Here is a 12,040-nt window from a genome sequence, read left to right as displayed (position 1 = left end):
CAAATGAGGCATTACACTGTTGCTCTGTAGTCGAGAAGCTTTTAGATTTGGATAAAGTCGAACTGGAGAAAATGTGCTTGTTAAGGCGGGGGAGTACAGTAGTACTGAGTGCCTCATTTACTTTAATTACCAGAATTTCCTTCCTGCTTTTTCTTTCATAGTTCGAATCATTTATCCAGAGCCTGTTATATTATCTGTGTGTGTCCAGTGTTTCTCACTTATGCAACAGATTTTCCGTTGACACAGCGTTGTTCTTCATAAAAACATTCAATGACACTGGACGTTGCATTTGTGGTCAGCTACATCTCCATGTCCTGTCACTGCACTGGACCATTTTTCCCGAAACGAGTCTTAATTCAAAGTGTATCAGTCCCACATTCCCAGCTCCGCTCTCAGCTAAAGCGTATAGCACTTGCTGACCGTAGCTTTCCCCCGGCCTATATAAGTCCTGGCCAAACTTATACGAGCGCGGCGGTGCAAATGAGTTTAGTTTGTTTTGGTTTGTGGCTGGATTCCAGAGCGCTATAGCGTCGGCTGTCAGCGCCGCGATTAGCCATCTCTGCAATCAATCAGTGCCAAACGCTAACGAGACAACTGAGCTGATAAATATTCTGAATGGAGATGTCGCCAGCCGAGCGAGGAGCCACACATGGGTGCAGTGTACGAAGCTGTGTGGCAAATCAGGGCGAAATTAAAATAAAATCAAACGAGGCAACAGTGCTGTGTCGACATCGGTGCTACGGTGTTTAAGTTAAGGCTTGACTCTCTTGTTGACTCTTGTTTACTGCCTTCTACTAGTTTCACAAGGGTGTTTGTTTAATCAGGGTTTCATTAAAAAGCATGGATTGTGCCAAAACCCAGGCCTTAAAGAGACTAGATACATGTTATTTTATGCTCACTACTGCCACCTCAGGTCTTATGCGTAACTGCAGTCTCTGGTGAACAGGTCTGGGCTCATTCTACACAGTAGGACACGGCTGGAACATGTAGGGGGAGGAAAATACTTAGTTTGAACATTTTTAAACTCCGTATAGTCCCTTTAACCTCTTACCCCCCCCTAGATTCTGCCTATCATCCATCATCGCCATTCATTCCATATCGTCAATGCAATGAGCCCCAATCATGATCCATGTTCAATAAAACTTCCTTACACATTCTGTCTGTGAGTCTTTTCAGGTTGAAATGTTTTTGTTGCTTTGTCATTGCTTTTTTGTCATGTTTTTGTTCCATTATTGTTGCTTTTCCTGCACGTTTTTTATGCTCTTTTGTCATTTTTTGTTGCGCTTTTTGTTTCAAGTTTTTGTTGCTTTGTCATTGCTTTTTTGCTGCTTTTTTGTTGTTGTTGTTTTTTTTCAAGCTTTAAGATTTTGGTAAAGCCAAACTAGAGAAAATGTGCTCGGTTCAGGTGGGGGGTAAATGTGATTAAAAAGCATTAAAGGGACTATACGGAGTTTAAAATTGTTAAAACTAAGTACTTTCCTCCCCTACATGTTCCAGACATGTCCTAATGTGTAGAATGAGCTCATACCTGTTCACCACAACAAAAATCCTGCACTGTCACTCAAGAAGTTGTTACTTTGGGTCTGAAGTGCCGTCATGCACGAGCTTAATATAGAAGCTACAGTTACACGTATGACCTGAGGTGGCAGTAGTGAGTATAAAATGGCCAGAGCTTACTTCTAGTCTCTTTAAATTGGATTAAAACTGGCATTAAATCTAAATTTCTTTTACAATGATAGCATTTACTCGAGCATTTTTACTGTATAAGTTCATCGAAAAAAACCCAAATGATGGTTTTAAACATATCTAGTTTAGTTTTAGTTCTCGTAGTGGTTGTTGGTTCACATGCAGTATTATTAGGTTCTTTAAAGTCTTCTTGAACAGTGTCTACCCATTTACGAGAATATTAATTTGTACATGTTGTGCCCAGGTGGTCCGTCTGAGGGGAGGCTTCTGCCCGGTGACGAGATTATCATGATCAACGATGAGCCCGTGGGTTCAGCCCCGAGAGAGCGAGTCATCGACCTGGTCAGGTAAATAACACTTTCCTGATGGTAACTATGGTAACTGTGGTAACTGGCGAACTGCAGATTTTTTAGTTTACGCTTTTGGCGAATATCTCAGTCATTACTGGAAGAATCAGGGGCGGACTGGCCATATGTCCATTCTGGAAGAGCACAGAAGGGCCACTGGCTCTAGGGCCACTGGTTTGGCCTCTCAGTTTTCTCCTTAACCTCTTATCTTACACCATAACCGAGCTTTGCCCAAATCTAAATGCTCAAAAGAAAAGCGCCAAAATAAAAAAACGAACACGGGACTAAAATGTGCTGTAAAAGCGACAAAAATGTGACAAAAACGTGGCATAAACATGACAAAAAACAACAAAAACATGACAAAAAACAACAAAAACATGACAAAAAAACAACAACACCAAAAACGGACGAAAACACAGCAACAAAGCAATGAAAAAAGCAACAAAAAAGCCACAAAAAACTGATAAAACACAATAACAAAGCCACAAAAGTAATGAAAAAACAACAAACTCATGACAAAAAGTTGCAATCACTCTTGTAGGTCTTAGCTTTCAAATGAGGCGTTACACTGTTGCTCTCCAGTTCAGGAGCTTTTAGATTTTTATAATGGTAATTTGGGCCAGACTGGTCAGAGTCCAGGGCTGTTTTTAAGTCCCAGTCCGCCCCTGGGAAGAATCCACATGAAACAAAAACTTATTTTATCTGAAAGGCGTCCAAAAGTGGTGACAGTATTCAATAACATGAACGTGATGTTGTCCAGTAACCATTCGTTAATTTTCGTTTTGGAGATTTCTTACTAAAACTGAATTTCTCCCATAGAGTTGTATTGGCCCCTGCTCCACCTGACACTATGACATCATCACATTTTAAATCGTGAACACCACCTATATGTTGACTATATCAACTTATAATTCAATAAATGACAGATAAACATTTATTTGCATTTTTTTCTCCAATTTACCTCCACTTTACTGTATTTTTTAGCCAAAGTAAGTTGTGTAATTGTGGGATATTTCAAGATTAAAGGTGCATTATGCAACTTTTTCTGCAAAATTCTTTATTAATGGAAGACCTTCTAATGCCACAGGTCGAAAAGTATTTAAAGCTGCATTATGCACATTTTTATGTGGGAAAAAAAGTTGATATTTGTGTGGATTTGATCTTGTAAGGTGGTATAAACAAGACTTAAAAATAGTGCTCAAGACAGAGCGAGTCAAAACAAGACTTAAAATAGTTCTCAAGACAGAGCGAATCTAAACAAGACTTAAAAATGGATATAACAGAAAGTTTTTTATCTACACTCTTGCCTCTTACTGTAATTGATTAATTCTATGCTGATGTTTTTATTGATTGTATTTGTTTTCTTATATTTATGCAACTGTGAAGCACTTTGAATTGCCTTGTGTATGAATTGTGCTCTACAAATAAACTTGCCTTGCCTAGTGACCCTGCAGCTGTATGAGTGGTCAGCATGGTGCCTTTAATTTCCATCACGGTGTCTCTACAACGCTCCAGGATCAATTGTTTTGTAGGTTTTCTAGTGAAAGGGTCCATCAGCAATGAAAACCTTCCAAATAATTGATCCTGGAGCGTTGTAGAGACCACTGTGATGGAAAGTAAATACACCACGCTGACCACTGATGCAGCTGCTGGGCTGGGTCAGTACAAGGCCAAATACACACAAATATAAAACTTATTTTACCTTATTTTACTTATTTTACCTGAAAGGCGTCCAAAAGTGGTGACAGTATTCAATAACATGAACATGATGTTGTCCAGTAACCATTCGTTAATTTTTCGTTTTGGAGATTTCTTACAAAAACTGTATTTCTCCCATAGAGTTGTATTGGCCCCTGCTCCACCTGACACTATGACATCATCACATTTTAAATTGTGAACGCCACCAATTTACCTCCACTTTACTTCTCCTTTATTTTTTAGCCAAAGTAAGTTGTGTAATTGTGGGATATTTCAAGATTAAAGGTGCATTATTCAACTTTTTCTGCAAAATTCTTTATTAATGGAAGACCTTCTAATGCCACAGGTCGAAAAGTACCTAAAGCTGCATTATGGACATTTTTATGTGGAAAAAAAAGTTGATATTTGTGTGTATTTGGCCTTGTAGTGACTCAGCAGCTGTATGAGTGGTCAGCATGGTGCCTTTAATTTCCATCACGGTGTCTCTACAACGCTCCAGGATCAATTGTTTTGTAGGTTTTCTAGTGAGAGGGTCCATCAGCAATGAAAACCTTCCAAATAATTGATCCTGGAGCGTTGTAGAGACCACCGTGATGGAAAGTAAACAACGCTGACCACTGATGCAGCTGCTGGGTCAGTACAAGGCCAAATACACACAAATATAAACTTTTTTTCCCCACATAAAAAGTTGCATAGCACAGCTTTAAGTACAGAACAAAAAGTATACCAGAATTGTTCCAGTTATTGTCTCATCCTTATCTTCATTCCTTTGTCTCTCATTGTTTAGGAGCTGCAAAGAGTCCATTTTGTTGACTGTTGTACAACCATTTCCTGTAAGTAACTCAATTTGATACATTGACCCTAACTTAGTGACCTCTTAGTCCTCATTTTGCCCTAGTTTAGACTCGTTTTTGTCCCTCTTTATACTCCCTAACTGTGCCCTGATTTCCCCTTATAATAACCATTTCTCAATACACGCTGTCCAGTCCCAGATCTATTTTTATCACGTTTTTTTTTTCTCATCATCTTTCTGCCCATCTGTCCGTTTCTTTGCTGCTTATTTATTTATTTATCTGCTTGGACATCTGCCTTTCTTTCTTCCCTCAGTCCCCTAAATCGGCGTTCATCAGTGCCGCCAAAAAAGCCATGCTCAAATCCAATCCCGTCAAAGTGCGCTTCGCGGAGGAGGTCATCATCAACGGGCAGGTGCCAGTAAGTGTCTTCTTTCACCTTTTCCCGCGGTTGTTGATGCCAGATATCCTCTCACACATTACGCTGCACCTGTTCAGGCTGGAGTGCTCGGGACAATTTGAATCATATTGGAGCAAGTCACATGTAAAGCTTTGTAATGATCTAATACTATATTTTCAAAGGCACAAATGCAAAAAAACCAACAACTGTATATTTAATTTTAATTTTGCAAATATTCCTTTAAACAGAGGAATGAGGGACATTTCAATATTCAAAAGTAGAGCTGGAACGATCCACTTTTGTCACGATCCGATACATACTGCAATACAGTAAATATTTATCATAAGTAATGTTTACCTTAAAGGGACTATACGGAGTTTAAAAATGTTAAAATTATGTATTTTTCTCCCCCTACATGTTCCAACAATGTCCTTATGTGTAATAGGCCAGACCTGTTCACCACAACCGCCTCTAAAATCCTGCACTGTCACTCAAAAAGGTGCCGCCATGCACGAGCTTAATATAGAAGGTGCAGTTACACGTATGACCTGAGGTGGCAGTAGTGAGTATAAAGTGGCTAACTTGCATCTAGCCCCTTTAAAGAGCATATGACGGGTTTTAATGCTTTTGAAAATGAGTTATTTAGAAGGATAACATCAGTTGCATAATTATCATTTTATTTCGGTGAAACAGCAATTGACTCAAGAAGTGACTTCCTGTTTCGTTCCAGCACGCCAAAATAAAAGCACACAGCTCGTCTCATTGATTAGTTCAGCAGGTACTTGCAACATTATAAGAATATAATCAAATACACATACACATATAAGTGTTTTGCTTGTTAATAGTTAGGCAGAGAGAAAGTTGAACTAATGAATAAGACGGTGCTTTTATTTTAGCGTGTTGGATTGAGACAGGAAGTCACTTCTTGGGCGGCGTTGTTATGATTTGAAGTTATTCACAGAGTCAATTATAATGAAGAAATGTTGGGCAGAAAAGTTATTTTTATTTGAGGAAGTGATATAGATACAGACGGCATCTCTGGAATTGCCCATATATGGTCATGTTTGAAGCAGTTAAAGGGAAAAACAAAGTGGAGAAAAATTTAAACTTTCTCTAATTCTTCAAAAAAACACCTTTAACAAATGCTGAATTATGAATATAGTTTTCTACTAAATAAAGATACAAAGACATGGAGAGGAGCAAAGTGGTTCAACAGCCCATAAATACATAAATAATGAATAATGCTAACATGATGCAAAGTGGGTTCATCACCATAGCTGAAAGTCAAAGTTGTTTTTCAGTGTTTTGTAAAGTGCCACTCCTTCTGCTGCCTTCAGAGGGCGCTCCAGACTCGACCAGCCCAGTCTCCCACATTAAAATATGGATTCCGTCGTATTATACTTTCTGTGACTCACTTTCTTAACTCCCTGGAAGTTCACTAATTCACTTTCCGTATTCGCAGAACCCAGTGAAGGACAACTCCCTCCTCTTCATGCCAAATGTCCTGAAGGTTTATCTGGAGAACGGGCAGACCAAATCCTTCCGTTTCGACAGCAGCACCTCCATTAAGGTTAGTGTCTCACCGAGCTTCCCCCTCGGGCCCGAATCAACCAAACTAAGAGGCTACGGAGCATGGATAATTATAGCAAAAGCAATTCATTTCTTTTTCTTTTCCAAATTGTCCCTCGCAGCTTTCCACAGTCGGCAACTTCTCCAGACTTTTCACAGGAGTTTAATTAGCTTCTGAGGCTGTCAATTCTGCTTATTCAAATCGGGTGTGACATGCCTTTATGCGTCTTGTTTACGAAGCAATAGAGCGCACTCCACGTTTTTCAAGTTCTGACAAGCATTTGCATATATTTGGTATCGACTTTTCCCCACAAATGGTCTGTGCAGTGATTAGTATACTGAAGTGACATGTGTTTCGAGTATTTGCCTGTATTTGCTTCGAAGCCTTGCTATTTTTCTTGCTATTAAACGAGCCAGTGCTTTGGCTTGAAGACTTAAACAGCCGGAGGATGTATTTTTCAGCAGGCGTCAACTTCATACCCTCCTGGTTGAAACTGTCAAGCAGAATCTGTTTAAATGGCCAGGGGGATGCGTTTTTCAGGAGGCGTCAAAGTTTGTGCTTTTGAAATATTGGCCTCCAAAGCATTACCTCTTAGTGACATTAAGAGGCGCCAACTTTTCTGGACAAGAATTGTAAGCAGAGGTGGGTAGAGAAGATGAGCCTAATGAGGTTGGTGTAGAGGAAGAAGAGCAAGGGGTAAAGTACACAGCCCTGAGGGATATGGAGCTGATGGTCAGTGTATCCTAGATTCCCCAGCACATCCACTGGCAGAGGGAGTCAGAGTGTTAGGCTTGTCTTGGAGCAGAGCTGTGTTGAAGGTAGAGCTGAAGTCCACAAACAGGATCCAGGCGCAGGTTACAAGGAAGTCCAGATTGTGCTGATAGCTTTTGCAGAATAGCTACTGCACTAATCTGTCAATAAATTGTATTATATTTGGTATATGGTATTACATTTAAAGATGCACTATGTAACTTTTAATGTGAAAAAAAAGACTGTATATGCGTGTATTTTGAGCTTTGAGTTTCCAGTTGCTTATGGGTGCAAGTAGGGTCAAGAAAGGGCTTTAAAGTTTTACATCAAGTATTGTATCGTATAAGTAAGTGGTTCTCAACTGGTTTTGGCGTCGGGACCCACCCTGGGATGCCAGCGTGCCAGGTGAAAAAAAAAATCTTAATATTTGCGCTCATTTCACCTTTTAGTGACTCGGTGGCGTTATGGGTGCAGCGTGGCACCTTTGTTTTCCCTCACAGTGGCCTCTATGACGCTTCAGGAGCAATTATTTTAGGGGTTCGTACCAGAAACCCCCAAAACAATTGATTCTGGAGCGTCATAGAGGCCACTGTGAGGGAAAACAAAGGTACCATGCTGCACACCTAATGCCACTGAGTCACTAAAAGGTCAATATTTTAAAAAAAAATCACCTAAAAAGTTGCATAATGCACCTTTAACTGATGTAATACAATCACCCGGGTCCCGATGTCAAACCAGTTGAGAACCACTGACTTCTACAATACTTGATGTAAAACTTTAAAGCCCTTTTTTGACCCTACTGTCTATTGTACTGCTTTTTCTTTACTTTGTTTTGATTGTTTTTATTTTTCTGATAGCATTTACAGGGTTTTGCTTTGGATCACAGACACAAATATAATATGATAAAAGTGAGATAAATATAAAACACAAGCCTGGAATACAAAACTGCCTTGTGAAGCGCTTTAGCTAAACCTCCCGTGTGAGTCCTGTGCTGAAAAACCAAACAGTTCAATTGCAGATGCGTCTGGTGATGCACAGATCTATACGTCGCTGTGTGGTGAATGCGTTGCTGCTGACTTTGCCTCTTGCTTCTGCCTCTGGTCTCTATAGGACGTGATTCTGACGCTGCAGGAGAAACTGTCCATCAAATGCATCGAGCACTTCTCCCTGATGCTGGAGCAGAGGGCAGAGGCCGAGACCAGGCTGCTGCTGCTGCACGAACAGGAAATGCTCACTCAGGTTCAGAGAAATCCTTATTCCTTACTTTCACAGCTCGTTTTATTCTTGTGGCTAATGAGGGTGAGTTTTCTTAGTAAGGGACACCGTGCTGTTTAGTAACGTCGATTTACAAAACAAGATGAAAGAAAAAGTAAATAATGGTTTCGCTCAATTAAGTTCCAACATAACTTCCAAAACCAGATGGTCTGACAGGGTTTTACCCTCTTCCCACCTGAACTGAGCACATTTTTTAGAGTTTGGCTTAACCCGAATGTAAAAGCCTCTTGGAAAAAGAAAAAAGTGTCAAAATGGCGACGAAAACCTGCCGGAAAAGCAACAAGCAACAACCAAAACAAGAAAAGGACAAAAACTTGACGAAAATACAACCAAAAATGACCCAAAAAACTAGGAAAACACAACAAAACAAACTACAAAACATGACATTTTTTTGGCAAAAACACAACCAAAAAACTACAAAAATATGACAAAAAAAACTATGGAAACATGGTGAAAAAACTACAAAAATACGGCGAAAGAAAAAGAAAACACTACGAAAAAACTACAAAAACACAATGAAAAAACTATGAAAACACGACAAAAAAACTACGATAACACAATGAAAAAAATGATAAAAAAACTATGAAAACACGATGAAAAAACTATGAAAAAACTATGAAGAAACTAGGAAAAAACTAGGTAAAAACTATGAAAGCAGGACTAAAAAACAACAAAACTATGTCTTAAAAACTACAAAAACATGACAAAAAAAGAGAAGCAAAGACATAAAAAATGTGACTTATAGATGAGGCATTACCTATGGGCTCTGAACTCTCCAGTTGAGGAGCTTTTAGATTTGGGCAAAGCCGAACTGGAGAAAATGCTCTCAGTTAAGGTGAGGGGTCAGAGGTTAAAAGACTTACTAACTTTCTGAACTCCATCTTTGTTGCGCTCGATAATCTTTGAGGCACCTCCGTTAAACTTGCCTCCATTATCCAGCGCCCCCTTCATTTCCCTGCGCTCTCCCTCCTCTGTATTCAAAGTGCATTCCTAAGTTGGTGTCATTTATCAGCGCCGGCACAGCAGGCGCCGGCCCCGCGCCACGCCGCACGTTTAGCCACGACGGGCGCCTCATGCTGATGAGGGAGAGAGAGGCGGGAAGGAGAGGGCGAGATTAATATTCAACACGGCGGGTCTGGATGTGAGAATGGATCTTCAACAGACGCTTTTAACCGGAATAAAGGACCGGATTAGGTTTAATGACGAGGGTTAGGGAGAGGTGAGACTGTGGGGTTTTACTTTAGTTTAATCGATAACTCGAACTATGGAGCTGCTACATGTGCAACTCTCCATGTTTGTTCAGGTAAAGAAGATGAATAATGAATATTGGTCAACACTGTCAAGATTACCTTTGGGTGCATTTAAGACCAGGTCCCCATGCCTTTATTTAGGCTTGGAACCATAATGCCAGCTCCGTCTCACACTAAAATGTTAGTCTTTGAGGTTTTAATCATTAGGAATTATTATTAAACTTTGTACTGTAAAAAGTTCCATCTCTGTGCGCCGAGTGGAAAGGAGCCTGAGGGCCGCACTTTGGGCTCCCCTGCTCTAAACTGAGTGAATATATATTATATAAACCGTTTATTTAAACCGTCTGAAAGAGGGAAGTCACTAAAACAGTTGATATTTGTATTTACAGTATTAAAGCAGAGCCAAGTAACTCATGCAGGTGTCGTAGCATGTTGCGTTTTTTATACTCATTAATTGTCCGTGAGAGTAAATACTACGCTGACAGACAAGACAAATGGACAGAGGGATATTGTACATTCAGTTACACAATAGAGATCATTTTTTTCGCTCAAACTTGGCTGTAAATACTATAGATATCATATAATAAAGGCTAGACGTCTTAAGGCGGACTCACTCTCGGCATTAGCGGCGGCCATCTTGCCACAGAGAAGCTTTCTGGTGAGCTCTGTGGTATCTGCAGTAAGGTACGAACTCAAATCCTCGTTGTAATCTGGAACATGTTGAAATAAAGATTTTCGTTTATTACAGACCAAACCATTTGAAAATCGGTAAAGAATTGAGCAAATTATGGTTATTTAAAAAGTACATGTACCATAAAACACAATGTTACGAGTGAGCTCCCTCCCTGTGGCAAGATGGCCGCCGTGTGCGGACGTCGACCTCCCTTTTCCAGCAGCAGTTCGAGACATCTTGCCTTTATTATATGATATCTATGGTAAATACTGCTAAAGTGGTGCAAGCCCGCTGTTAGCTTTGCCCATTAGCCTGTTAGCTTCTTCTTTGTGATTCCATCAGTGTGTATTGCGCCACAGAACCGGAGAGTAATTTAGTCGACTTTACATTAATCATATTTAATCAAGGTCCTCTTCCTCATGTTTGTTCTCCACGTGAACAAAGCATAGAGTGGATTTAAAGTGATAGTCTGTAAGTTTGCAAAGTGAGGAGAGATAGAGTGGACTTTGAAAGTAAATTCTCAAAATTCCTCCCCTCTTTAGCCCTTTCTTATTTTACAAAATTAGGATCAAGCTCCTCCCCCTCCCTCCTGATTGGACCTGATAGGCTGGTTCACAGGAAAAGCTCGTCTCATTGGTCAACGCGGGAGGATACTAGACCCTGATTAGTTGCTGAGATCGGGGAAGGAGGGACTTAAAAAAAAAAAAAGAAATCTATACATATTATTACTTATTTTTAAGTTTGTAAAACATTTAGACTTCCAGACCATCACTTTAAAGGATATGAGGCTCTTTCTCTTTGAAAGTGTGGATGATTTTAGTCTCTTCTTTTCATCAATGCAAATATCAAGACATTATAGTCACAGTTTCATTCTCACAGACAACTTTTAAGTTCGCTTAGTCACCAAAAATATTACTTTGACTGAAATGTACACTGTTTATACATACAGTTCATCATTAATTTACCTTTTGCTTCTGAAAGATCGGTGTGAACCTGTTTCATTGCTCAACACTGTAGTGAGAAAATTAAAAGTACTTGAATATTTATTCCTCATGTACAGCACTCGCATCACTGATTGCTTAAGTGTTTATCGATTCAAAATTCAGATTGTGCTTCTCGCTGCTGAGCTAATTAAAGATTCCATTGAAACCTTTGAAGCAGACGGAGCCTATAGTCCATGAGTCTAATGGCCGCTGTTCGTCTTCTGCCTGAAATGAATCTTTCTCTTGTAATAAAAGAGGAAAGATGGCGGCGTATAAATGACTGTGAGCTGTGTGTGTCTCCACCGTGCCCTCAGGTGACCCAGCGGCCCGGCTCCGATAAGATGAAGTGTTTCTTCCGGATCAGTTTTATGCCCCGAGACCCGGTGGAGCTGCTGCGGAGAGACGCCGTGGCTTTTGAATACCTCTACGTGCAGGTGAGTGCCCGGCCCGGGGGGTTATCACGCCATTTACTTGGTTTGTGCTGGTCTTTCTTTCTTTCTTTCTTTCTTTCTTTCTTTCTTTCTTTCTTTCTTTCTCTCTCTTTCTCTCTCTTTCTCTCTCTTTCTCTCTCTCTTTCTTTCTTCCTTTCTCTTTCTTTCTCTCTCCCGCTCTCTCTT

General features: G+C 40.1%; 1 protein-coding gene across 4 annotated transcripts in view; it reads left to right on the top strand.

Annotated features, from left to right (window-relative positions):
- The window catches only part of LOC306982161 (FERM and PDZ domain-containing protein 4-like), an 88,984-nt gene that overhangs the window by 60,499 nt on the left and 16,445 nt on the right, over nt 1–12,040 (top strand). For all 4 annotated transcript variants that reach the window (XM_079581972.1, XM_079581969.1, XM_079581971.1 and 1 more), the window contains exons 4-9: nt 1,931–2,033; nt 4,519–4,564; nt 4,839–4,943; nt 6,385–6,492; nt 8,353–8,481; nt 11,738–11,857. In XM_079581972.1, the coding sequence (XP_079438098.1) occupies nt 1,931–2,033; nt 4,519–4,564; nt 4,839–4,943; nt 6,385–6,492; nt 8,353–8,481; nt 11,738–11,857 (611 nt within the window). The remainder of the gene's footprint in view (nt 1–1,930; nt 2,034–4,518; nt 4,565–4,838; nt 4,944–6,384; nt 6,493–8,352; nt 8,482–11,737; nt 11,858–12,040) is intronic.

Source organism: Gobius niger (assembly GCF_951799975.1).
Source record: "Gobius niger genome assembly, chromosome: 23".
Taxonomy (NCBI): Eukaryota; Metazoa; Chordata; class Actinopteri; order Gobiiformes; family Gobiidae; genus Gobius; species Gobius niger.
Note: the sequence above shows the minus strand (reverse complement) of the source record. Positions and strands in the feature narration are given on the sequence as shown.